General features: G+C 40.1%; 2 protein-coding genes across 4 annotated transcripts in view; one reads left to right on the top strand and one right to left on the bottom strand.

Moving 5' to 3' along the window:
- Positions 1–27,109, top strand: part of LOC135336491 (WD40 repeat-containing protein SMU1-like) — a 63,662-nt gene that overhangs the window by 26,930 nt on the left and 9,623 nt on the right. The gene's annotated exons all lie outside the window — the stretch shown is intronic.
- LOC135336415 (uncharacterized) lies at positions 59–27,081 on the bottom strand. Its single transcript, XM_064532179.1, has 28 exons — positions 26,863–27,081; positions 25,841–26,142; positions 22,845–22,946; positions 22,405–22,614; positions 22,121–22,213; positions 19,909–20,013; positions 19,752–19,853; positions 19,587–19,691; positions 18,313–18,591; positions 17,525–17,797; positions 17,209–17,397; positions 11,988–14,224; positions 11,669–11,927; positions 11,552–11,617; positions 11,361–11,498; positions 10,773–11,114; positions 6,456–6,743; positions 6,064–6,273; positions 3,369–5,686; positions 2,964–2,987; positions 2,458–2,799; positions 2,270–2,306; positions 1,973–2,020; positions 1,732–1,838; positions 1,475–1,651; positions 828–903; positions 665–777; positions 59–464 (listed from the first exon to the last, which is right to left on the bottom strand). Exons 1-28 carry the CDS (start codon positions 26,865–26,867, stop codon positions 273–275), a joined length of 8,739 nt encoding a protein of 2,912 aa, XP_064388249.1. The 5' UTR covers positions 26,868–27,081; the 3' UTR covers positions 59–272.

Consider the following 27,109-nt stretch of genomic DNA (forward strand, 5'->3'; position numbering starts at 1 on the left):
TACACAAAGACCGGAGATTTGGAGTATTGGAGATAGTTGAGAGAACGTTGATAATCAGTTCACAGTCAATTCGATGGTACTTAACAAATACAAATTTAACTCAATACTTAAATACTAAACCCTGTTTCTAGAAGGTTCTACTAATAAACTACATCATCTACAATGTTCTTGCAATCTAACTAGAATAGTCTTACAGTGCATGCAATGTGTTTAAGTCTGAGAGAGGAACTATAATTATACAAATAATACAAGACAGTTATTTTTTGGACAATTCATGTGTACACTATGTCTCTAGCGATCCTAGTCTCAATCTCATTGGCAATGTCCCCCTGACCAAGAGCAGGGGATCTGAGAGCCTCAATGAGGGCGGACCAGGAGGGGGGAGGGCCGGTCTGGGTCAACCAGTGCTCCAGCATGCCAGTTAAGCAAGCTTCAGCTACATCACGATGGTTGTACTGAATCTCCTGTAGGAAGAAAATCACAGCATGATCAACTTACTTCGTCTAATTGACTCCCACTAATAAAACTATTTTGTGAGGGGCCATTACCTATTACTTGAAGAAGTAGGTACGGTACAGTACAGCATGGGATACATAAACCAATTGAAGGAAAGTCTAGAAATTCTGAAGCTATTTAATAGTATATCATAATTATGTATCCTCACCTCTAATTTCCCCATGGTAACTCCCAACTGTTCTCCCAGACACTTCCATTTGGCTCTTGCTTCCCAAGTGGTCTCTCTCATCACCTTCAAGTGCTGGTCTACACTGAGTGGCTCTGTAACAAGCAATTCAAGCTGAAATCAATGCTAATAGATTATGACAAACCTTTCTGGACAAATACGTTTTGCTGACCCTGAGAGGGAATGGATGATTCACCACCTCTAGATACTCCCAACACATCCTGCACATAGGAGTTAGCTAATGCAATATACTGTACGATGGCCGAGAGGGTCACCCGCCTCCGCCTACTGCCACAAGGAACCACGCGCGGAGGTTTTGTTAATCGCGCACGCTATGTGTATATGATGCAAATTTAAGCACTCGCGGTGTAGGCACATTAAACGCGCGCGATTCTTCCTATTGCCTGCGGGCAGTTAAACAAATAACCGCCAACAAATTTTCCAGTCCGTCTGCACAAGGTCAAAGAATCATGTATGCATTCTAATTAACGCACGTAGAAATGGCCATGGTCTCACTATAATAATATAATTATACGTACTATAATTATATGCTAGTGATCTGCAAGAGTAGCTTTAGGACCAAATCCAACTCACTGCATTGATAGCCAAAGAATACCTTTCGTTAATTAGAATGCTGACATGATTCATTGACCGCTGACCTTGTGCAGACTGACCGGAACATTTGTTGGCGGTTCTTTGTTTAACCGCGCACAGTTCATTATGGCGGTAGGCGGAGGCTGGTGACCCTTCTCGGCCACTATAGTACTGTATACACACAATTGTACAACATACCTGATGTTTCTCCAAGTCTGCTGCAATGTCGTCTGCAATGTCTGCTCGACTGATGACGGGGCACTTTAGTGCTCTAATGAGGGCCGACCAGGAGGGGGGAGGGGAGGGTCTCCTCACCCAGTGCTGCAACATGGCATGGAACCCAGCTTCTGCCGATGGGTGGTCACGCTCAATGACCTGGACATGACAACAATATCTAAGTATATTCGCTCATGCATGCATTACATGATTGTCACTTATCAATTGAGATTTCATACCTTTCTAGTTTTATAGTCAATATCCAGCTGTATTGCCAGACTGTACCAGTCAGCAGTGATTGCAATGACTGCATTCTTCACTTTATCTAGTGGGAGCAAGTCTTCTCCTGCATGTGGTGATGAACCATGAGTTGTAATCTCTACAACATTTAAGTGCCTTGAAAATTTCGCGCTATACGGTATTTAAAGTCAACAGAGTATAGTTATAGACATAAAACATAATACATTTATATACACAAACCTCTCTGTGTGCATGTGGCTGAGTCACTCTTTCCGGAAGTCTGAGATACTGAGAAAAATAAAAAATCTTTTTAACACTATAATATCAAGAGAGTTATGTTCACACTGAGAGTATCATAAAGCCTGAGCTGCATGAATCATGTGTGTAGGCTCAGGTTTTAGTGGTCCATGTATGTATTAGGTATTTTCATACAACCTGTAGAACACAATCATGCATGCACTTAATAATTATGAGACCCAATTTTAAGTAAAGTGAACATAATGTTTATAGCGTGACTGATAGTGTTCCCATATTTACCTTGCACAAGGTGCTCCTCTCCGAATGTGCCATGGTCCTGTAAAGAGCATTATAATATATAATTCTTATACACATTCTACAAATTGTTTTACAAGCACTGTATGCAAACATGCACCAAAGTGTGCATTTTGAAATGCTGCATGCAGTAACATAATACTGTACACACGCATGCAGTTCAAAGTAAACACCTTTTTTTTCAAGTACTGACAAATGTTGGTAACAATTTCTTCCTTCCTCAGATCCCATAAGATCCTAATCAGTGCTCTGAAGGTTGCTTCGTTGGGTTTGTGTCCCCTCCAGATTGACAAACACTTAATCACTGCTACTTGATTACTGCTACTAACATGACCGGAAGTCCTCACATCAACTTGTTCGTTTCCATCCAGCTTCAGTGGGTTGAGGTAGAGCTCCACAGTATCAAAGTGCATAGCTACTGGAGCAAGGTCCTCTCGTGTAATCTCTCGATTCAACTGTTTGTCAGTGACTCCATACTTGACCATCAACTCACAGAGACTGGTAGTTCGTGGATCCTATAATTATATACACATCATTATGATATTATGAACATGTAATTTATATTGGACCTGCATGCATGTCTATAATTATACACTGTTCTGGGAACATTTAAAAGAGTAAAAGTTTCAGAATAAGTGCGAGTTCTATTGCATTCGGGGTTACTAAATTACAAATTCACTTGTTGATCATCATGAGCTAGGTCCTGCATGTGCATGAGGGGAAATGGGAGTAGTAAAGTAAGGTTACAGTGGGTATATTTCAAGGGTATAAATGTTTTCACTGAAAGCAAGTATTTTATACTCACGAATTTTATCACATGCATGTGCATGCATGCATGCTGCAAAGCGGCTATTATTCTGCCAAAATTAAATCTTCGGCTAACATGCCGTCTTTCCACAAAAATGTATATACCCACATAATACATCCACTATACACCTGCTATGCATGTGCGCATGCGTAAAAGAAATAAGAGCAAAGGTGCATGGTATATATTTTTAAAACTCCTGTTTTTGCTGGCCATACATATACACTATATATTACAGCTGCATTCATGCTTAGAGGTACATAATTATATACAACTCACCTTTGTGAACCATGTCTTCATTTGAAGGGTTACATGTATAGCAGTCTTGCAGCTCTCGCAAGTCAGGCTTTTAAGGTGCTGGTCTGCTGGCCATGGATTAATTACTAGTAATGATGATCCGCTACCCATTGTTTTCTTACAGTTGCTTTGAGGGCATTTAAAAGCAAAATCATAGCCATGTGACGGCTGGAATAGAGAACTCTGTCGCATTCTGTCGATTACATCCTTGATTGATTTCTGTAACATGTCTTTAAGCAGTGGGCAAAATTTGCTGAACTCTTCATCTTTAGCAGCATCTAGGGGTCGAGATACTCGAAATTCACAATACTTGGCCCGGGAAATCAGCACAATATTGTAACGGCCTCGAAATCGAAATATGATTTTGTTTTTGTACACCACTTCTTCTTGCTCGTTCCCAAGTAAAAGCAGATCCTTGCTGTTATTATTTAATAAATTAGCCACAAGGGCAGAAACAAATCCCAATGGCACAAAACCAGTTCTAAAACGGACACAAAGGGGCTCTGGATCTCGAACAGTATCTGCTCCATCGAGAGACATGTTCAATACCTCACTGGTGGCTGTTTGAAGAACTGCTGGAAGAAAGTACCCTTTGATCGAATCCACATCCATCTCAACAGCTATGTTTAGATACTCCAACAACGGTATTAGGTCTTCAATGGGTAATTGGTTTTTTTTAGCAGCGATAGCCTCCATGCTGTGATCTTCAGGAGAAAAGAAACCATTTTGTGTAAAGCGATCGAATACTGCAGGTTCTTCTACATCTGGATCATAAATATTAAAAATAAGGTCACTAATAGAAGTGAAAACTGCTTGAGGATCACAGATGACGATATCCTTTGAAAGTTTGAGCTTTTCATCCTTCTGAAAGTACATCACTAACCCGATGTATTTGTGAAGGAATCTTAGCGCAACTTTGACTGTCTTTTCATCATTGATACCAAAACGCCTAGCAACTTCAACACAGTCCAGAAATTCTATGACACTCTTCTTTTTTTTCTGAGCAAGAATTTTCAAGCAAATACTAAACATCAACCACCTTGCAGGGATTTTATACTGTCGGAATTTGCTTTCAATAAGATTTTTAATAAGTTTTCTATAGTTATCAACTTCAGTTTTACCCCCAGATAAATTATTAATTTGAAAGAGAACTTCTTTTTTGCATAGATTAGAATATTTGATAAGGCCATCCTTATAGAAAGGGGTAGTGGCCAGCGTTGCACGAAGTCGCTTATTGGTGTCTTCTACTTTTTTTGTAGCTGCTAGATCCTCAGATATGTCATCTGCATAGGTGCCCATAATCAATGCAAGTGAGTTGATTTTCTTTTTATTTACATCCGAGTTAGCATCCTGGTCAGAATATACATACTTCTCTACTTCCTCGTCAGAGTGACCAAAGCATGCAATACTTGAGAGAGCAGTGAAAATAACTTCTTCTGGTGTATATGTGTAGTTTTTACAGATTAATGCTTCCATATCGTTTTCGCTTTTGTATAGCGTCTCCTTTGGAGCATCCAATTCCCATAGAAGTTTCATGAATACAAGGTACATTGCTGGTCCAATTGTCAAAGAAGGTAGCAATTCTAAGAAAGCTGGTTGACCACCAACATCAGCGATGTTGATTATAGCATGTATTGACTTTATATCATCATCATCGGGGGAATCGCTCGATATGGAAGAACGTAGCTTCTCAAACTCTTCATAGACTTCATCAATCTCGCTTTTTTGAACTTTTGTTTGAGCTTTTGGAGTGTCGGGGGACTGCTCGGAAGATGGACAAGTATTATTTGTTAAAGCAACAGAGTTCTTTTCAGATTCTCTTTCATTTACTGTTGGGATCACATTAGAATCAGATAAATCACTAGGAGGTGAATAACTTTGTTGAAGAGATGCTTGAGGAGTCACCTTTGTTTCTTCTGAAGCAACCGTTTCACTAAGTGTTTCGGCTTCAGTCTGAATATTTAATAGGGAAATGAGTGCTCTCAATTCCTTACCTACGTCGGATTCATCAAGTACATGCCAGCTTTGTTCAGTTGACACTGATTGCTCATTAGTGGACAGAGCTACTGATTCATGACTGTAGCGTAAGAATACTTCTCTATTTTCAGACTGGCCAGTGCTTCTAGTTGGTCCATTTTCGGGATCTTCATTGATATCCCATTGCATGATTCCAAGAAGTCTACGGATAAATGTTGACTTTCCTATTTGTCCTGGTCCAAGAGCAAGCATTTTGAGATAGAACAATTTAATCTTTTTATCATTTTTTATTGCTTCATCATAGATTTTATCCTCCTGTATCCCTGAAAACATGCATAAATGAATAGCAACTTTATGAGGTGTACAACTTAGCGTACAATCAGGAGTACATTAAGAGGAGTATCTAACTATGGCAAGTTGTAGTGTAAACCAGGTTACGGTACAAGTATGTCATACCACATCACTATCAGACCGCATCTTAAGTGGGTGCGTAGGTGTAGTGGTTAATTAGTTAAAAATGATATCAGCATACACACATGTGGTTTGTACCTCCAGCCCACATTCAATAATTATTACACAACTACAAGTGTTAGTGATGGATTCAGTCCTAGATGTAGAATGGAATGTGCGTGGGAGTTGAATACTCCTCTTTATGTACTCTTGGTACAGAGTGCAGGATGAATGATATTGTATTGCTTACGTGTTTGCAACTTTTGTTCCAGATCAGTTGATAAATACGATGTATGTGTGGTCTGATCAAGGACTATTTGTAGCTCTTCATAAGTCAGATTACTTGTTCCACTGAGTAGCTCCATAATATTTAAATCCATTTCACCATCTTGCAGTGAAGTCACCTTCTGTAAAATTATTCCAAGGAGTTTAGACTCCTCGTCTTCAATTTTGGTTCCATCTGTACATTCAATGAGAATTCTAATTAGGGTTAACTATTTTTTTATGCAAATTTCGTATGAACCATAACTGTTCAGAATGGTGACCTAGAACCTATAGCATAATAATATGTTCGTTTAATTAATGGACCATACATAATCATGAAAAAACTCTGCATAATAATAATATAACATTTATATCTACCAATTTCAAGGACAGCCGAAAATGAAGGGACTTGCACATCCGATAAAAGTTGATCTGTGACAATACACTTGTAGCTACCACAGTGCTTGGACAAGGACTTCAAAACGACCAGTTCACTTGTTGTTGCTCCCTTGTAGTTAGCGTTGTCATCTGATATACTCTGATTGTTAAAGCACCAGTTGTAAGAGACGTGCCCAGGAGAAGACGCGGTCACAGCAATAAAGAATTTGGCATCCTCACCAACTTTAATAAGCACATCCTGGGGATGCTGTTTAATGTTCCATTGAACTGAAAGTGGAAAAAAGTTAATGGAACGAATTAAGAGGGGCGTTTTGTGGTTAGTGCATTATGCTGTGTCACTTGGCAACAACATAGCAACGGGATATAAGCTATCCAACACACTGGATTGATCTATAAGCACTATGCGAACATATAATTACTGTATTTAAACGCCCGGGCGTTTATTTCAGATCGAAGTCTTTAGAGGGGGTGTTTAATCCAGGAGGGCGTTTATTGTTATGTCTCTTCCAAAACTCTTGCACAGCAGCAGTTATCGTGCTCTTCTTGGGCTGCTGTCTCAGCTTAAATCTATTTCTCAGCTTAAATTTAAGTCATAGGAGTGCCCTCTGTGTCAGTATCTATCTCTCTGCCATTGATGCATCGTAAAAAAGTATTTTTATTCTATGCTGCCATGTTTGCAACTGGTTCCACGTGCTATTTGCCGCTTTATATAATGGTATAGGCTATAGCTGGACCTTTCAATTGCTAGAGGTTTCAGACTGGCGTGCATGGGAACTGTTTTCCTGTCTCTTTATACTACAGCCACATTTCGCTTTCTGTACTGCACCAATGGATGATAATTATGATAGGCCTAGTCTGTTGCAGAATTTCTAGCTTGCATGTCATTAATTTTGTAAAGTATAATCATGAACAAGCAGTCGATGCCAAGCCAACTTCTTGGACCAAGCAATTATGAGTGAATACACAGCCTAATATGTACATGCTTACATTTGCACACTTGCCCCTGCATGAACACAGCTTATCGATATTGAGAATATAATAATGGCCTGAACAATACAACACCGCACGCACAGTAGAAACTGGATTATTAGCGTGCACTCATGGGGTCAATAGCAGAGCTCTATACGCTTGTATTTCAGAATATTTTGAGCCCCATCTCCCAGTAACCGGATGTCTCTGTGATGAGCAATAGCTAGCTATAGGTGAGCAAGCTAGGCAATCAGAGCAATCCCATAATTATCATAATTTAGATCCCACTTGTGTGTGTTTAGCAGGGAATTATGCGCCATAATTGCATAATTTATCAGGGCCTATAGAGTATAGTGAGTAGACTCAGAATACACAGAACGACAGACGGACGTGGCAGACTGACAGACTACTATAACCTGTGGCGTCGCGGCGCGCCTCGGGTTGAAAAGGGCCAATTAATCCACTTCATATCTCAGCATGATCTGATCATAGATAGAGTAGAAGAGGGATTGGAAACGGAAGTGATTCACGTGATGTTTTACAATGAAGTCTACGTAGTGGCTCTGGGACCATCCGTGTATCTCCTCATAACTCCCGCAAAAGCCCGGGAAACTTATTGTGTTCAAAGCATACATCTCAGAGCTACCCCCATTACTGAATCACATGCCCCCTGATAGTAGGTATCAATTGGAAACAAAGAAAATATAATCTCGATTGTCGTGAAGTAGCTAGAGGTACACAGAGCGCTTTTTCATGCTTGTGTTCCTATAGTACCTTTGATATAGCTAAGGCTTTGTAACTAAATAGTGTCCTGTGTCCCAAATGGCCTCAAGTATTAGAGAAAGTTGATGTTTAGCAGCAGAACTGCTCGTGGACTTCTTACAGAGAGCAAAACAATTCTCATGAATTATTCATGTTTAGCCCTCGTGTTAAAAAGTAAGCCTCGATTAAAACCGCGGAGATACACGGATGGTACTTCGAGGGTACTTCCGTTTCCAATCCCTCTTCTACTCTATCTATGATCTGATCAACCAGAGATACTGGTTTTAAGGGCTGCTAGGAGTCCACTATAATGGTGATGTAGGGAAATCTGTGCTTGTGCCGTCTGCACAGCATATATATCTCTGAGAACAATATGATATCTATAATAAATGCACGCACATACACACACACACGCAACCGCACACGCACACGCACACACACACACACACACACACACACACACACACACACACACACACACACACACACACACACACACACACACACACACACACACACACACACACACACACACACACACACACACACACACACACACACACACACACACACACACACACACACACACACACACACACACACACACACACACACACACACACACACACACACACACACACACACACACACACACACACACACACACACACACACACACACACACACACACACACACACACACACACACACACACACACACACACACACACACACACACACACACACACACACACACACACACACACACACACACACACACACACACACACACACACACACACACACACACACACACACACACACACACACACACACACACACACACACACACACACACACACACACACACACACACACACACACACACACACACACACACACACACACACACACACACACACACACACACACACACACACACACACACACACACACACACACACACACAATGGTACAATACAACTCGCTGAAAGCTAAAACAAGCAGTCACCATCACAATCAACAATAATTATTAATAACTGGAATAGTAGACTGAGCATTATTATTATAATTATGCATGGTAACCATTGAGGCTCAGCCACTATTATATATACCCTTCAACATAATTATATGTTAAATGAATGTCTCAAATGTTTCAGGTGTGATCATAGAAGTACTTTATCAGCAAGTAGAACTTTAACTCCTATATACACGTGGCAGCCAAAACAAATTATTAATACTATATATATAGATAGCAGCTAACTATATGTACATATAGCTACTAGGTACAGGCAGCAGCTTGTTAGTGCTTCACAAAGACTTTCTCATGGCAGAGTTCAAGTTTATGCAGGTGAAAATAACGGTTGTTGAATTAACTGGAACTAATAAACGCTGCTCTGGAACAGTGGCCTCTCTCAAATTATAGCCTCCTCTTCCAGCAAAAAGCAAAATGAAACATTTAGTAGCCGCGGCTGCTGATCAAATATACGGTAATTATAATTATTTTATAAAAATTTATAGGGAAGTTTAAATCAAAATTCATTAATTAGTAGGAATTAAGAGCTGAGTACGCTATAGTCCAATTAATAGCTGTTGTACCAATAAACTCTATAGACTGTATTATACACAGGAGGCTGCCCATGCAGACCTAATTCACTTAGTGTATTACAAGTTAACCACAACCACTTGAGATGCTGCAGGGCGTAATAAACGAAGACACGGCACAACAGCAAATTGAACAGCATAATTCAAATCAGTGGCAGATGAATGTACAAATGTGCTAATTAAAAATAGAATTGTCTATTTTTAACACTTCGTGCATGGTCTATAATGTTCTTGTGGCTGCAATAATTGTGATTACAAATTATACAAATGTAGGTGTTTTTTTTATACGTATGCACAAAGCTTATTAATCGACACATGTATGGCTTGGCAATTAAGATCAGCAATGAACGTGCAGGTACAGGGCAAGAAACTATAATAATCGCATGCATGTGTGCATGTGGCCTAAATGAAGTGCAAAATGCTAAAAAGCTACGAAAGTGGTGCCAATGCCTACTGCACGTCAGTACCAGTTAATACATGAAGTATGGATGATTATTATTATACATAAACATTGTACAGCATGCATGCATGATTGTGTATTAATACTGCATGTATTTACTTGATTAAACGCCCGGGCGTTTATTTCCTAGCAGCATCTGTATAGGGGGCGTTTAAACGAGATGGGCGCTTATTATTTGTCTACTGCAAACTCTTGCTCATCATGCAGCAGTCTTTTTGGCTGCTGCCACAGCTCTCAGCTTCAATCTTAGTCGATCGTAGGAGTGGTGTTTCTCCCTCCGTGTCCTCTCTGCCATCATAAAAATAGTATCTATTTATTCTATGCTGCCATTGTTTCAGCTGGTTCCACGTGCTAATTCAGCTCCACCCATAGTGCCACGCCCCATATATGGGCGATTATTTAAGAGGGGCGTTTATTGACCAAGCAGCTTTTACCATGGGCGTTTAAACGAGATGGGCTTAATCAAGGAGGGCGTTTAATCAAGTAAATACGGTACTCACATTGAGTCAAGTGCTGACATATTTCATCAGCTATCCTCTCTTTTCTCAGTTTCAGTAACAATTCTAGTAGAGTTCTGTAAGTTGCTTCATAAGGATTGTGCGTCTTCCAGCAATGCAAACACTTCATCATGGCTGCTTGAGTTCCTTCTCTAAAGCACAACAAATTCACATCAGCTTGTTCAGCACGAGTTAGTCCCATGGCATTCGAATAGATCGTTACACCATCGAAGTTTTCTGCCAGGCAGGGAAAATCAGTGACCTCTATTTCACTGTTGAGTTGCTCATCAATTAGCTTGTATTGTCTTACTAGTTCTTGGAGAGACACTCGATTAGCGGGAGGTCCTACAGAAAAAGCAAACATTGCATGCATGATTATAGGGGCACCAAGAATTCGCCTGAAAAGTATAAATAACTATAATTATAGTCAGCAGTAAATTTATCTATGGACGGTTAAGGCTTTCCGATTGAGGCTCAGCCACCATCACTCTTCAAATATATACATTTATATACGTATGTTAAATGTATGTCTCAAACGTTTACATCATAAGTACTTTATCAGTACGTAACACTGATGTATAGTATGTGTACCTGAAGAACTGTCAGATTTGTTTGTCTGAAAATTAAGAGAAGCAAGGAGTGGTCTCATCCTTTCCTTCTCACCCTCGTTGAATTCCAGCGTGTTAAGCTGGAGATGTTTCAGTTCTCTGATACTTGTAAATCCTTTTCCTGATAGAAATAGTCAAAATTGGAATAACATCATCAAGTTTATGGGTACTCACTCTTCAATTTAGTGATTTCTGATTTTTTTAATTTCCAAGTTCTTCTGAGCTTATCTTCAAAGAGATCTGTTGAAACAGGGATCATTATTGCTGCATATACGAACTTATAATGCTTACCAAGCTCATCAGATTCAACACAGTTGCCGAATCTGTCCTTTACTTGGCATTTAAAAAGACCTTCCGACAATAAATCGCTATCTTTAATGATAAGACTGTTTGTTGCATAGCCGTCATAGTCATGGTCATCACCATCACAGAGCTTTATCCCACCTACAAGCCATTCATATGTTAGTGGTCGTACTCCATCAGCACGTATGCTTATGACATTCCCTTTTCGAGCAGGTTGCTCGCAAATTCTTAGAGGAGTGCTTGGAACCTGTAAAACATAGGAATCATCTGTATACGGATACTGTTTTTAGGTATTGCGTTTACCTACCTTACCAAACCATACCATCATTTCTGGAGTTAGTGGAATAGCAGTTTTACATTTTATGCATATAACCTTCTCCGGAATATTTTTTTCTAAGTCAATCTCTTGATAGGAATCATCATAGTCAAGTTTAGCAAGACATTCCTGTCCAAAGTCAGCATCGGAATTCCTTTGGCAATGCGCATGAAAAGCAAAATCATATATTTCAGAATCATTGTTTACTGAACGCAAGCCATGCTGTAAAGATTGAATAACCTTATTGGCAACTGTACGTATAGTTTCCATGATAAGAGGACAACTATCCTCACTCCAAAACTCAAAGACATCATTATCTGGGAGCTGCCTAGTGACACGGAACTCACAATATCTTGGCAAAGAAATTACAGTGAGATTGATTATACGCTGAAATCGAAATTGAATCATATTCTTGTAGAGCTTGTTGCTTTCGTTGAAGAGTAGATCGAAATTTTTTTCAGCAGTAAGATTTGCAATTAAAGCACACACAAATCCTAAAGGTACATATCCCGTTTTGAATCGAATGCAGATTGGTTCGGGAAGTAATTCATCATTTTCTCCTTTGTGCTTTCTTTTAATAGCATCTGTTTCAGCAGTTTGAAGAACCGCAGGTAGAAAATACAACACCGCGTCCTTACTAGAAGATACGGGAACTTTAGCAGCAATGTTTAAGTGCGTTAGTAGATCAACTAAAGTGGTAATAGAAAGAAGTTTCTTCTTATCTTCTTTCACATGTGTTAGCATGATATCTTGAGGTGAAAAGCAGCCAGTTTCCACAAAGCGGTCATACTGTGCCTCGCTAACTTGATTCTTGTTGTGATCGTAAATATTAAAGATTAGTTCACTGATAGTTGAAAATACTACTTGGGGATCACATATTACGATTTTCTTAAGGCTTTCATGATGAGGAAAATACATCACAAGCCCGATGTATTTGTGGAGAAATTGCAAAGCAACACTCACCATGTTTTCGTCCATGTCCAAATGCTTCCCCAACTTGACACAATCAGCAAAGGAAACATGATACTTGTTTTGATTTCTAGCAAGAAGCTTAAGACAGATGCTGAGCATTAACCATTGCGCTGGAATTTGATACTTTCGAAATTTTGCAGTTAGTATTGCTTCTAGTTTTTTTCTGTGACGTTCTATTTCACTATCTTCTGCACTCATATTGTTTACTAATAAGCTGAAGCTATTGCTGAGAATAAGCCCTTGTTTATAAAATGCTGTGCCTTTAAGTCGTTCATTCAGCTGCTGGTTAGTTAATTGTATTTCTTTGTCATTAACTTCATCAAGAAACGTTCCCACAAGCACCGCAAGAGAATCATTCCGCTCTTTATTACCTGATTCTGGTTTCTGAACGTACTTTTCCACTTGCTCATCTGGGTGTCCAAAGCAAGCAATACTTGAAAGTGCCGAAAATATTACTTCTTCAGAAGTGTAAGAGTAATCTTTAAAAAGATTCGTTGTTGAGTCCTTACATTTAAACGGCACAGGGTATCTTGAACTTAGATCTTGCTTAAGGTTCATAAACACAAGGTAAAGAGCTTGTCCTATAGTTAAGGATGGTAGCATTTCTAGAAATGCTGGTTGGCCACCAACATCAACTACATTAAATAACATATCACATTCCATCCTATGTGGACTTAGTCTGCATTCTTCTTTTAGCTCTTCAAATTCTCTAATTATTTTATCAATATCTGATTCCTTAGTCATCAACGTACTTTGTTCACTAGCAATTGGACCTCGAGGCAGCAATTCATTACCAGGAGGTAATGTTTCAGGTTGTTTCTCGTCCATTTTCACTTGCACAGCAGTATCAACTAGTAATTCATTTACTACAGTTTCAATCTTCATTTTCCTAGATGATTGAGTAGTTCTGGTGGTTCCATGCAGTGGGGTTTGCTGAGATTGCTTAACTATCAGTGACATTAAGCCACTTAGCTGATCGTGCAGATCGTTTCGCAAAACACACCATTTGTTATTAGTAATGGCACCAATTACTCTTGTATACTGTATACAAGCTTCTCTCGCCTCCGAAATACCTGTACTAGATTGAGGCTGTGTTTCTAGAGGAGAAGTTTGGATGCTTCCTTCCATTATTCCCAACAATCTGCGAATAAAAGTAGATTTTCCAACCTGGCCTGGGCCCAGTGCAAGGATTTTGGTGTAGGTAAGGGATACCGTTTCTTTTATGGCTTCGGCATAGATTTGCTCCTCTTTCAGTCCTGTAAAATAATTACCGTATTATTACAATATTTTGCGGGTGAAAAACCTTTGCAAATGAGCCAAATCAGCAGAAAATTTGACCCTTTGCGATCTAACTATTGCGTTCTGGCAAGGATCGTGTGTATTTACTGGTAATAAATTAGGTTGTGCGGATTTTATTGTTGCGAATTGATCAACCCTCACAAAGTTCGCAAATGTTTGATGCTCGCAAAACAATAGTAATACGGTACAGGAAAATTATTATACTCACAATCGGTAGACTGAAGTTCCCACTACATTATTATTTTATAGACATAATATATCACTATAATAACGAGTGGTGCAAGCTGCGCTGTGCTAATGCCTCTCACCGTTGTTTTGCTTTCGCTCGTAGAAGAGGTGAAGAGTTACGTTGTTATTGTTGATTGCTATTGTTGACAGAATTCTGAATTGAATTCCACACAGTCATTATAGGAGAGGAGCCGAATGGAAACAGAAGCCTATCTGATCATGAATAATCTTCAACGATACTAAAGCAACTGCATGTTATTTAAATGGCCTGTATGGCCAACAGTGAGAGCAAACCAGTGCGAGCAAACCTTTGTCAAAGGCACGGAGTAAGAGAGAATTTAAGCACAGACAGTAGTATAGCACAGACAGTGTAGTATCTAGAAAAGACTTGTGTACATGTATCTATTGCTACCAGACTTGTGTACATGCATCTATTGTATTGAGTATCATTGTCATGCTTTGTGGCTTACCGGTATACCAGGACCTCAAGAAAAAGAAGTAATTCTGTCACTGGATTCTCTAGACTAACATGTGGGGGTGAGCGCGCATGCGCATTACATACACAGGAATAATTGCGAAGGGTAATTAAAAGAGATCAAGTTATGGCTACTATAGCTACATAGCAGATCATTTCTGACTCTTGTAGCTAACAAAACTTAAGCTAGTGCTTTAGTGCAAGGCTAACTCATAGTAATATTGAATAGGTGCATGCGAACAGATGATGCAATGAAAGATTCTGAAGAGACTGCAACAGCCTTCAATGTGAGTCAAACTAGCCATAACTCGAGAAAGAAGCTTTAGTTTGCTAATCCACAAATCAAAATCCAAGAGAACGTGGCTAGAAGCCTATAGAAGATGTTAGTTTTTGTCGCATTGCAACCGTTGAGCAGTTACAGCTGGAACAGACACACAGACACACAGACACACACAGTCACACATGCACACACACACACACACACACACACACACACAGTCACAGTCAGCTTTACCGTATCCCTTGTGCGGCTACGCCTCGAGGCATAATGAAAGCACCGCGGGTGCTGTGACCCGCTCACACACTGGTTATTGCCACAAGTAAAGTAAAACCTAACACACACAGAATTGTATGATGCCTCGGTGGAGGTGCCAAAGCTACATAACATAAAGCTATACTAATACACACATTATATCGTAATGAGCATTAATTAATTCTGCATGCAGAATCCAGAATCACAGGAAAATTCAAAGAGTAGACAATGATCGATGATGATTGTTGTTAAAAACGATTGATGCCAAAAGTTCAAGTCTAAAATTAATGGCTGCATCATGTCAGCAGGTAACTCTCTTCTTAGCGTTCTAGTGCAGAGCTATATAGCCTCAATCCCATGCAGCTGGGCCGTACTTTTTTGAAGAGTGGGCCTGGTATCGACTGCTTGCGCATGCTCTAACCATTAGCCAATTACCGGCTAACGCAGAATAACAACGTGTATGCTCCGTAAAATCATAGATAAACGAATAGAGAGGGATTGGAAACGTCTCACATGATCCATTGCAATCTCAACGTGTGACGTCATACCCTCAGAATAGGCCTAGTTACGCCCACTTTTCTCTTCAGTCGATCTTTAGAGGGGAAATCCAGGTATGCACTGGTCTAGCATCCACACGGTTTCCCATATAGCTCCAGCTGATGTTCAAGTACGCTCACTGGCAGTTGTGCTTGGATTTGTGCTCAAAACAGCTACATTTTAAGGTATTATTCACCTTTGCAAAGTCTATTACTTACTGAATACTGCATTATATGGTGCCACAAAGAAAAATTTCCGGACAAAAAATTAGGAGACACTTGAGGAGATTTATTATTAGCAGTTGTTTTCTGCGCATGCTCAGTATGATCACCCTGGAGAGCCCCACCCACAAAAACTGCAAAACAGTGCAGCAGCCCCACCCCTCTTTTCTTTTGATCGTAGCGATAGACGGACAGCATAGTGCAAGAAAACGAATTCTGTTCATGATTTAAGCTTTCAAGCCAGTATTTTTGAGCTTCTTTGGACTGTATTATCCCAGCTCAGGAGCAGGAACCGGGTAAATAGCAATTTCCGGACGGGACACAGGACAGAGCCTCCAAATCCGGGACTGTCCCGGGAGTTCCGGGACAGTTGGCACCTATGAAGCCCATATTCAATGGAATGGGAATAACCATCAATGCTGGCATTCTATTATAAAAACAATTTGGTAACTACTTGTAGTATATACATTTTCTCTATGATGTTTCCGTTCCTCCACAGTGACTTCTAAGTTAGCGTGAGTAGTGTTTAACGTGTGGTCTAATTGTTTATGCATAGTAGAACAGGAATATAACATTTATTTTTGGTATTGCTTTAACACCTAGCTGTGAACCATGCATGTATACCTTTCGTTACATACATTTTTGATGCTGTGTGTGCATGTATATAATTATACTAAATGAAAAGGCTGCAATGGCATTCCAAGTAGCAAAACTAGGCATAACTCGAGAACCAAGCATGATTTTGTAAATCCATGTATTAATTAAAATCCAAGAAAACATGACTAGAAGCCTATAGAAACTCTTACTTGCACTTCATTGATCCTTGAGCAGCTGTAGCAGTCTACATGCACACATGCATGCAGACACACACGCACACACACACACACACACACAAACACACTATCGCTTGCGCATGCGGACCGAGGCATAATTATAGATGTTTCTTACTTGATGTGATTTCCTGCTTTAGGTTGATGGACAGCAATTGTGTCCTTGGATTCAATTTCATTATAAACTCCATCTCTTCGTAAGTCACATCACTCTCACCATTGTGTAGATACTGGCTAAAGTCTATTGCAGATTTGTTCAAAATTTTCCCTATAAAATCCAATTCTTGCCTTTTAATAACCTCCCCCTCTGTGTATGAAAGAAACATATTAATATAATTATAGCCACTAAATTAAATGAGGCATTATTTTAATTGTTTTATACCTGCATGCATGGCTAGTAAAAACTTAAAGTACATAATAAAGCATACAAGTACCTGCAGTGAGTGTTGCATGACGCGAGGTGATCTGTGTGCCTGATGCATCTTCAGCAACACACCAGTAAACACCTTTATGCTTAGGAAGGAATGTTGATATCAGGAGACGTTCAGATGTTTGTCCTTTGTAGTCAGGAAGTGATAATATAGCTTGATTTTCAAAACGCCACTGATACATAGTTGCAGACGGTGTTGTTGATATTGTTAGCTCAACTTCTTCCCCAGGTTTGCAGCAAACATCTTTTGGTTGGATTGAAATAGTAAATGGCGACCCTGCAGTATTTTAATATGGTTTTAAAAATTATATTATTGCCATACTTATCAGCAGTACGACCCTGTGCTATTAAACTTTAAATCAATCTCATCAGTATGGTGGCGGATAGGAGTCACCCGCCTTACCTCACTTAATTAACCCTCTTAATTATGGTGCCACTAAATATGCCCATGGCAATACCGCGAGTGGTAAAGGGTCACCGCCCAAAATACCGTGAGCGGTAAAGAGTGACCACCTCATTTATCCGCCCAGATTGACACCAATACCGCGAATAGTGACTGCTTTTTTTAACCGCTGCGGCCAGTGGTAACAATCACAAGAGAGATTGCATTTCTAAAAGAGCGCTCATGTGTGTTTGCATGATTGTGTTCTTTATGACAGTTCCAGGGGCTCCTTAGCCCTACTCTACTCCAGAGCTTAGGTGAAACCCATGTGTGCTCTTACTAGAAACAATATAGATGCAAAAGCACGGGTATATGCTATTCAATATAGTAAACCTCGTTAAAAGTATTACCTAAGGTCCGTTTAGAAGGTATAATTGAGTGCTCTTCTCTTAATGTATCATGGTCCTGTGAAGAGTAAGTTTTGCCTTCTTTGTCAGTCACATTCTGATCGCTATGGAATTCTGCCTTGGCTCCGTATTTCAAGAGTAGCTTTTTGATCTTAGGGTCGTTGGCTAAATCGAGAGGTGTCTTGCCTTCTTTATCAGTCACATTTGGATTACAACGGCATTCTTCCAGTAGAAACTCCACTGTTGAATCTTGCTCATGCTTTACTGCTAGCAAGAGGATACCTGAATATACATGCAAATGTTAATAATGATAATTAAAATGTCGATGTACTCCATAGGACACTAGTATAATAATACATGCATTCTTGGTAAATAACCCTATAATGAATATCCCAGCACATAATTATACTAAGGTATTGGCTGCTGCTATATATAACTCTACATGACCTCCATTGTAACTTTCAATAAAGTTCTCATGTTGATTTAAGTATCAAATTAATACAAGGGGGAAGAGTATGGAAAAAACGCAAATAGAATATAAATTCTAGGTTAATTGAATGGTCCAATGCAAAGAATCATCGGAAGGATTCACGCAATTGTGAACGTTAATAATAATAAGCAATTAAGAAGCTAAAAAGGAGTCAACTCATCTATAACTGGCCTAGCCTATAGCTTTTATACTTTTAGCTTATGCCATGCATGGCTTGCTGAATCGTTGTTAAAACATTCTATGGGTCATATTTTAAGTGAGCAACAATCCTCTGATGCAAAGGAAACCAAATCAAACCATTACATGCATGGGCTAATTTTCTCAAATTGATGCAAATCATTAGTATTCTGAATCATAAGACAATTGACCAGTGTATAATGCTATACAACAAGCATTGAATTTAAAGTGGCTGAGATCCAGAACAGGGGCACTTTCTCCTCAACGGCCTAATTTATACTATCATGCTCCTGATGTTCAGTCATACCGTAGACTTTCGTTAATCTGGTCACCCTTGGGACAGTGCAGTTTGGCCGCAACACCGAAGTGGCTGCATTTTAGAAATTAGCCCCAGCTAAATATACTAAAGCCAGTCCTATACCTCTGTGTCTGAATCTACGCTTCTATTTCATTGTTCATCTGCCAAACCACACCTTAAACTTCACATCCAGCCGTACAAAATTATTACTGGTTTGAGGAAGTCAGAATTGAACAGTATATACGGAATAGCAAGGTGGCTGCATTTCAGGGCGAGTTTTGCCTTGCGAACCAGAAATTAAATGGGAATTACTTGTTGTATCACAGTGGTGAGTGATGGCGAGATACTTGACCACTTCCCAGTGTCCACCTTTGTAGGCCAGAGAGAGTGGGGTGTCACCAGCCTTGTTGACTGGCTCTGTGAAAGACCACCATCACAACTTAACAGCACTGATCATTGATCATGATGAACACTTACTTTTTGGATCAACATGCTTGTTGATAAGAGCCTTGACCATCTCCAGGTTACCACGGGAACACTCAAGGGAGAGGGGAGTGTCTCCAGCCTCATTCACTGCAACTGTGGATACAAGCAAATTGTGAACACTAGAAAGGTAACGGTTTGCAGTACACACATTTTGGGTCACACTGATGTTTTTGAGAAAAATACTTGATCGTTTCCAAATGTCTGTTTTTGTACGCCAGAGAGAGTGGAGTGTCTCCAGCCTCATTCACTGCCACTGTGGATACAAGCAAATTGCGAACACTAGAAAAAAATTAACAGTGACATTGTACCCTCGCGAAAATTACTCCCCTCATTTTCTGTAAGAACAAGGGACCTATACAGGGGCATTTCTAAAATTGAAGCAGGGGCTGCTCAAGGATACAGGCAAGTAACGGGGTCGTGTGAATGAAACTGTATCACAAACGTTATGGACTAAGTTGCTAGTATTATTTTGTCAATGTTTTCGTAATTGTCCCGGCCTCTATTTGTGCAATCATTTTCCTTCTGTGATAGACTTGTTTCTTTTGTTCAGTCGATATTACTACGTATTTGTATGAACGTTTCGGTGAATGTAAAAATTTTTTGCATGGTTATGCTGGTACATGACAACACGCTAATGAAGTGTGTCCAACACACTAGTACTTATAGACCAGCACACTCCTTGAAAAGTGTGTACAACACAGATGTGACAGTACGTATGCTCGACACAGCGTACTATAATTATGACCCCTGTCCAGCACAACTCTGGAATATTTGGCACAGGCCTAATGGTCAGGGGATACCACCAGTACAAAACAATCTGGGCATAGACGTAGAGCAAGCTAGCTGGCTATACCGGCGTCCTTGTCTCTTGATTCCTTTTTTCTTTCCTCTTATTGTCGATAGGTGTGATCAATAATACTGAACACGCCTACTATTCAATAACATATAATTTTTCGTGAGTATAAATTTTCGCGGTACAGGCTCAATCCGCGAAAACCGCGAACATTAATTTTATACCCTCGAAATATACCCACTATACGGTACATAATATCCAAGTAAAGCGATGTCTTTTGCTGTTTCGGCTTCACAGCAGGGAAAGAGAAAAGTTGACATGGAGTAATTCAAGCTAAACTCAACAAAACTTAAAAACTGAGTAAAGACAACGGACTTAGAGCTTGTCAATGGTGTAAACTTACTTCTCTAGAGTATCTCGTAGCCCCTGAGTGATTGCTAGCGAACAGGAGAGCTAGAAACAGTTGAAATACCACCAGAGTATGGTCAAAACTAAGTATTCGCGAGCGCGAAATCATAATGCAGAGTGTTTCACCCATTTACACAGGGCGGCCTGGTCGTTTCCAATCCCTCTTACTGTTCTATCCATGGGCTACAAGTATAATATAGGATATCTGACTTATACCACGTGACCGCAGCACTATAAAAGGACCTCCCCTTAGCAACAATTCAATCCACAATGCAGACTGCAAGACTGTATGCCGGATTTTGCAGCCGTTAAAAAGCTAGTTGAGCAACACGTTGACTCCTACAGATACTCAAGAGCCTCCTTGGTTCAAGCGTTGGCCATTTGACGTCCCTTACAGGGATTTGAGGTGTTCTTGCAACTGTAATGTCGAGAGCGGAAGTACCTGTCACGTGAACCTTGGTAACAAGATTGAAATTTTGGCTCATTCCAAACCAATTTTTCTCCAATAGAGCCTATTCATTTTTGTTAAACTGGGAAAACATCGACTTACATCAGAAAGCTACTAGCCTTTGGTAAAGGCTTTGCACCACAGCAGGTTGTCAGCTGAAGCTATCCTTGAGATTCTATTAGTTTTGTGAGCTACTACTTGCCCCAGCCTGCCCGTAAGCTGTTGAAAGTGTATCACTAGTCTCAGTAAAATCTCTCTTAGGCTAGCTCCAGCTGGATACACAGTTTGTGTGACAGACTAATAGTAGTAGCTCACGATTGGGCTCAAGGATAGCTTTAGCTGTGGTGTTTGGGCTTGCAGATAATTATAGATTGCAGATGCAGAGCAAAGCCTCCTGTATAGGTCGATTTTCCCCCAAAATAAACTAAGGCTTTATTGGAGAAAAATTGGTTTGAAATGAGCCATAATTACGTAACTGTTCACGTGACAGGCACTTCCGCTCTCGACATTACAGTTGCAAGAACTCCTCAAATCCCTGTACTGGAGTTGCAAGCTCTTCTTGAGTCTAAACCACGCCCATGGACTTAAATCCAAATGGATATTGTAATCTATAATTATTGTGAGCTCAGGCAGGCAAATAAGTAGAGCTTCGGTCTTGTGTATAGGATTGAAAGAAAACCTGAAACTTTTTCTTGAGGTACTATAGTTCACCTTTTGGATCGAGACCCACAGTTTCCACAAGACGCTTGACACAGTCCAGCCAGCCATAGAATGCACTCACTGACAGCGCACTCTCACCTTCCCCTGCATTGTTAAAATACTCATCGTTGTACTATAATTATACTAACGTGAACACAGACGGATGGCAAAAAGAGACTATCCTATACACAATAGTACTGGACGGAATTTCCTAAACAACAAATGCTAGTAGTTTAACAGCAGTTATTGACCTTGCTGAGTGCACACAGTGTCACTCTCTGCCAACGTGTACTCACCAATGCTCACTAGAACTTCCACAATATCTTTCCACTGTATGTCAATATTCTTGAGTTTGGCTGCCTGAAGAGTTTCTGCTGTGGGATGTTGGCTCTTCTTTATGGTGTCCAGTTGGTCATTGCCCAATCCCAAACAAACACCAAGTTGAAACCATTGGTCACATTCCAGCTGACTCAGCTGTTCCAGTGTTGGGTACGAGGACAGTGGATCTACACAATGGTTAGAAAATCTTCAGGAGGCATATCTATGAGATTTAGAAGCCAAACAGACTTTCGAGTGTACTGAGGGGGCACTGCATGCATATAAATAGTCACGAGATTCATCAAACTTGTCACTTACAAGTGATGCACAGAACCACTAATATAGCTGTACTGACATGCAACTCACTATATAGATACCTACTGACTATACTGTGTACAACAGCTGATGGACAATTCACCTCTAGGTCGAGGCTGGAAACCCTCCACATAGTCAGCCAAGGCATGGTACCCTTTCTCTCTGGCCACACCAGCAGCAGTCTGTCCAATACTGTCCTTGATATCTGCATGGTCGGTTGAACAACTGACGTTTAATGTGTGCTAGCACTCATGCACCCGACGCAACATACAAACGTTATAAACAATGATGCTTTGGCAAATCTATAAGGTAAGGGCGCTTTAGATTCACCAATTCTAGTGTGAATTTTACGGCTTTCAAGAGTAATAATTATGCCTCGAGGTGTAGCCGCACGAGGGATACGGTAAAGTACACTCTACAAGACTAATTATTAAGTGTTAGCCACAATCATAATAATTATAATTATTGTGACTATTATTATTATTGGTACAGCCAATGCTATTACTAGTAAGTTGCTATAGGTATAATTATAGTCCTTTATTGAGTCTCTTTCAAGTGGAGACGCAATGATATACGTAACCGAATGGGTCAACAAGTATTTCATCACTATAGAATTTTAGTGATTAATCACTTGTTGACACCTTGTTTTGTCATAATTATATACTCAAATGGTCAGCTAGAATGCCTGAAAATGTGTGTTCACTCATGTTAAAGGCTCAGCATGAAATTATATTGCATTGCTAAAGATTTATCTAGAGTTACTGTTGTATTGTGTATAGTCTACATACATATTGCACCATCAGTGCCCACTGTAGTTATCATATCTCTCAAACCCATGGCAGTCCCAGAACCAAAATGTTACCGCTTAAAGAAGAATACCTAACAAACATTTTGTCAAAGTAAAAAAAAAATCGAAGGATCCCCATTACTACAAAAGTAAACCACTATATAGCGGACAATGACCTTTTCACCTCAAGTTAATTAAATACCATATTTTCACATATTATCTTAGAGGGCATTAAAATGCTCTAAGGTAGTATATTTATATTGACTTAAAAGCAACCTGTTCCAAAGATATGGCACACTTTGTAACAGAAGGTAGACAAAATTTTGCACGAAAGTCACAACTTTGGCACCTTGTATCTCAGAAGCCATGCAATAAGTGACCCCAAAATTATTGTGGTTCGATAACTTTATGCATACTATGAATGTACCGAGTTTCGGGATAATTTGAGGGGGGCGTGCATTTTGTGTGGTTGATAAACAACCCATAGGCTTCTAGCCACGTTCTCTTGGATTTTGATTCTTGGATTTGCAAACTATAAAGCTTCTTTCTCAAGTTTAATGGTAACATTGAAGGCTGTTGCAGTCTCTTCAGAATCTTTCATAGCATCATCTGTTCGCACAACTTTCTATTCACTAATATATTGTAATGCGCATGCGCGCTCATTCCCCACGTGTGAGAAAATAATATCCAGAATAATCCAGATCCTCCTGGCAGAATCATTTCTTGAGGTTCTGGTAAGCCTCAAAACACTACCATATAACAATATAGATAACAATATGCATGTACACAAGTCTTTTCTTCTCAATAGATACTGAACTGATCTTGGACGAATCAATTTAAGGTGTGTTAGTGAGTGTGTGGTCAATTACTTACCCGTGGTTGTAGCTAGATCTACTACTGATTATCAAATAATGCGAAAATGACAATATTAATTTGTTCATGGATAATAAAAGGAGACGTACAAAGAGAGTAAAGGCTAAATTAACTATCTGTCCAGCCAGTTCCTAGATGTGGCCTTTCCCTGCAGAGATAGAACAGTTTGAACAGGAGTCAAAATATGTAAATTATTACCGGCTAAACACAGGCAACCATAACAATTTTTATTATTATGAGCAAACCTACTCACTGCCAATCCTTACTCACTGCCAATCCTTATGTAAAACCTACTGGTTTTACTATTTTATAGCAGTTTGCTTGAGATATGGCCTTTCCCTGCAGAGATAGAACAGTTTGTCCCAAAATAAGTGAAATATTGCTGAACACACGTGAACCCACCGCCAATCTGATGTAAAACCCTTACTAATTTTACTATCGATTTTGCTTGTTGAAGCCTAGCCTTGATCCCAGGCTGCACTTTCTGAGGCCTTGTGAGGGAAACTAGCTGAAGCCATGCCCAAGACTAAAAAAATCTAAACACTAGAGGTACTGCACTGTACAAGAACTTGGGGACCTCCTCTCCTGGAGCCACAGCAGATATAGTCAAGGAATATCAAAGCTTTCTGTTTCCCAGTCCAGAAGGGAAATGAAACTATTTTGAGATATTAAATGTCACAACACAATGCATATGGCATAGATAAACTGGATTGCTGCACAGGCCACTTGTTTGTGTACGTGTACTGTGGTTGTGCTAAACCACAGTTTACACAACTACTAAGTGTTTGCTACGTCACAGTGAAAAAGTCTGGAGTGGAATGTGCGTGGGTGTTGGATACTCCTATTCATGCACTCCTGGTAAACGTGATCACAACAGTAATATCAGTAAATTTTTGCTGTCTCCAATAAGTCGCCAAACTTCCGCTGTTACAGTACAATAACTGAATGGGATAACCTACTACCATATTAGTTGGGCAGAGCCCGACCGTCCCTGACGGGAGGTCAGGTTTCAAGCCTATGTCAGGATTTGTCTTGCTGAATCATGTAACACGCTGATAAGCAGCTATGAATAATCATTTTATTCTATGAATATTATTATTCTAAAGTGGGTGTTAACCAATTTTACCTTGCAGGTTGCGCAACCGGACGTGACACAGACCACAGTAGAATTGCTGCAATCTGATTGGGCTGCAACTATAGTTGCAGCAAAGACAAATCCTGACATATAGGCTTGAAACCCTACCTCCCGTCAAGGATGGTCGGGCTCCGCCCAACTACTACCATATGGCCACCAGAATATGAAATTCGTATGCTTACTGACTTCTCAAATGTACCTACTGTGAAGCTTTGCTAGCTACAATGGCGACCTCTGCCAAACACCTGGACAAGATGACAGACACCTACAGTACTGACACAGCTGGACTAACACCCAGGCTCACCTGTGGGACAGTGGTGCTCCAGTAACAGCTTAGCAGTGTCCTTATTGTTGTGGAGACATGCCCAGTGTAAAGGGGTACTGCCATAGTTATTTGTTGCAGCTGCAGTGGCTCCGAACTTCATGAGTAGTTGGGCATTGCGGAGATGATTGTTAGCACATGCCCAGTGTAGTGGAGTGTGTCCATCCTGCTCTCTAGTGTAGTAGTCACTGTTGTTGGGTGGAGCTCCTCTCTGTAGCAGCTCAAGTATATTTTGGTCAGGGCCACTCTGACTATCCCAGTAGAGTTGTTTAGCAAGGTTGTCACTATGGGGAGTGTAGTATTTGGGCTTGCTTGCATGCGTGTTATAATAATTGTATTTTGACCTCTAAGATCAAAGGAAACAGTGTGCTATCTTGCCATAATTATGGTGTAGTTAGATACTGGCACAGTAAGCTTAAGCTTCTTAAAGCTCACCCACCTACCCAATTAATACCCGTTTTAGTATCGCAAAGTTGGAGTTATTTTGTGGTAGACATAAGAATTCCATGTGCATGCACAGCCGACCACAAGTAGTTGCAAACTAGGGAATATGTGTACAGGAAAAGAATGCAGTTGTTACACAGCTTCACTCGTGTGTACATTGGATAGCAGGATACCGTATAGCGTGTAATTTTTGTTATCTTCGTGGGCAAGCTGACCTCGATGAAAACGTAGGCATGGCTTACCGGAACGCATGCAATGCAGTGCAAGCAATGCAGTGCAAGCAATGCAGTGCAGGCAATGAATTTTACTAACGAAAATCACCGTTTTCGAATTTTTACGCCACGAAAATTACCCACTACTACGGTATATTGGCTCAGTAATGCTCGAATGGAAAAGAATGCGTTGTTACACAGCTTCACTCGTGGGATATAATTATTGGCTCAGTAGTGCCGTTTGCCCTCGGGCCGCACTTGCGTGATGTAAAGTACACATTAGTATCATGCCCACTAATAATTATAGCTGACATAAGCAGTGAAACAACAGCAATGCCATGCACTAACCTCATTTTTCAGGCAGTGACTTGCCTTCCTATGTCTCTGTAACCTCACTATAGCTTACTCACGGCTTGCATATACAATCAATATCATCAGTATAGCAGCCACAGCTTTAGTGATAGTAACAGCACCCTCAACTTTTGAAATTAATACACAATAGATTAATGTGTGTTGACTCAAGGGGGAGGATTGGTGAGCAAATTCATACCAAGTGCCAAATGAATGATATAATCACCTCATAATGGTGAGGTTC

Source organism: Halichondria panicea, chromosome 5 (genome assembly GCF_963675165.1).
Source record: "Halichondria panicea chromosome 5, odHalPani1.1, whole genome shotgun sequence".
NCBI classification, from domain to species: domain Eukaryota; kingdom Metazoa; phylum Porifera; class Demospongiae; order Suberitida; family Halichondriidae; genus Halichondria; species Halichondria panicea.

Coding starts and splice junctions, on each gene's coding strand:
- LOC135336415 (XM_064532179.1), bottom strand. Junction 22,615..22,844: donor TTTCCAGCCTCGACCTAGAG/GTGAATTGTCCA, acceptor ACCATTGTGTAG/ATCCACTGTCCTCGTACCCA. Junction 2,021..2,269: donor AGAGGAGCACCTTGTGCAAG/GTAAATATGGGA, acceptor TATTTTTCTCAG/TATCTCAGACTTCCGGAAAG.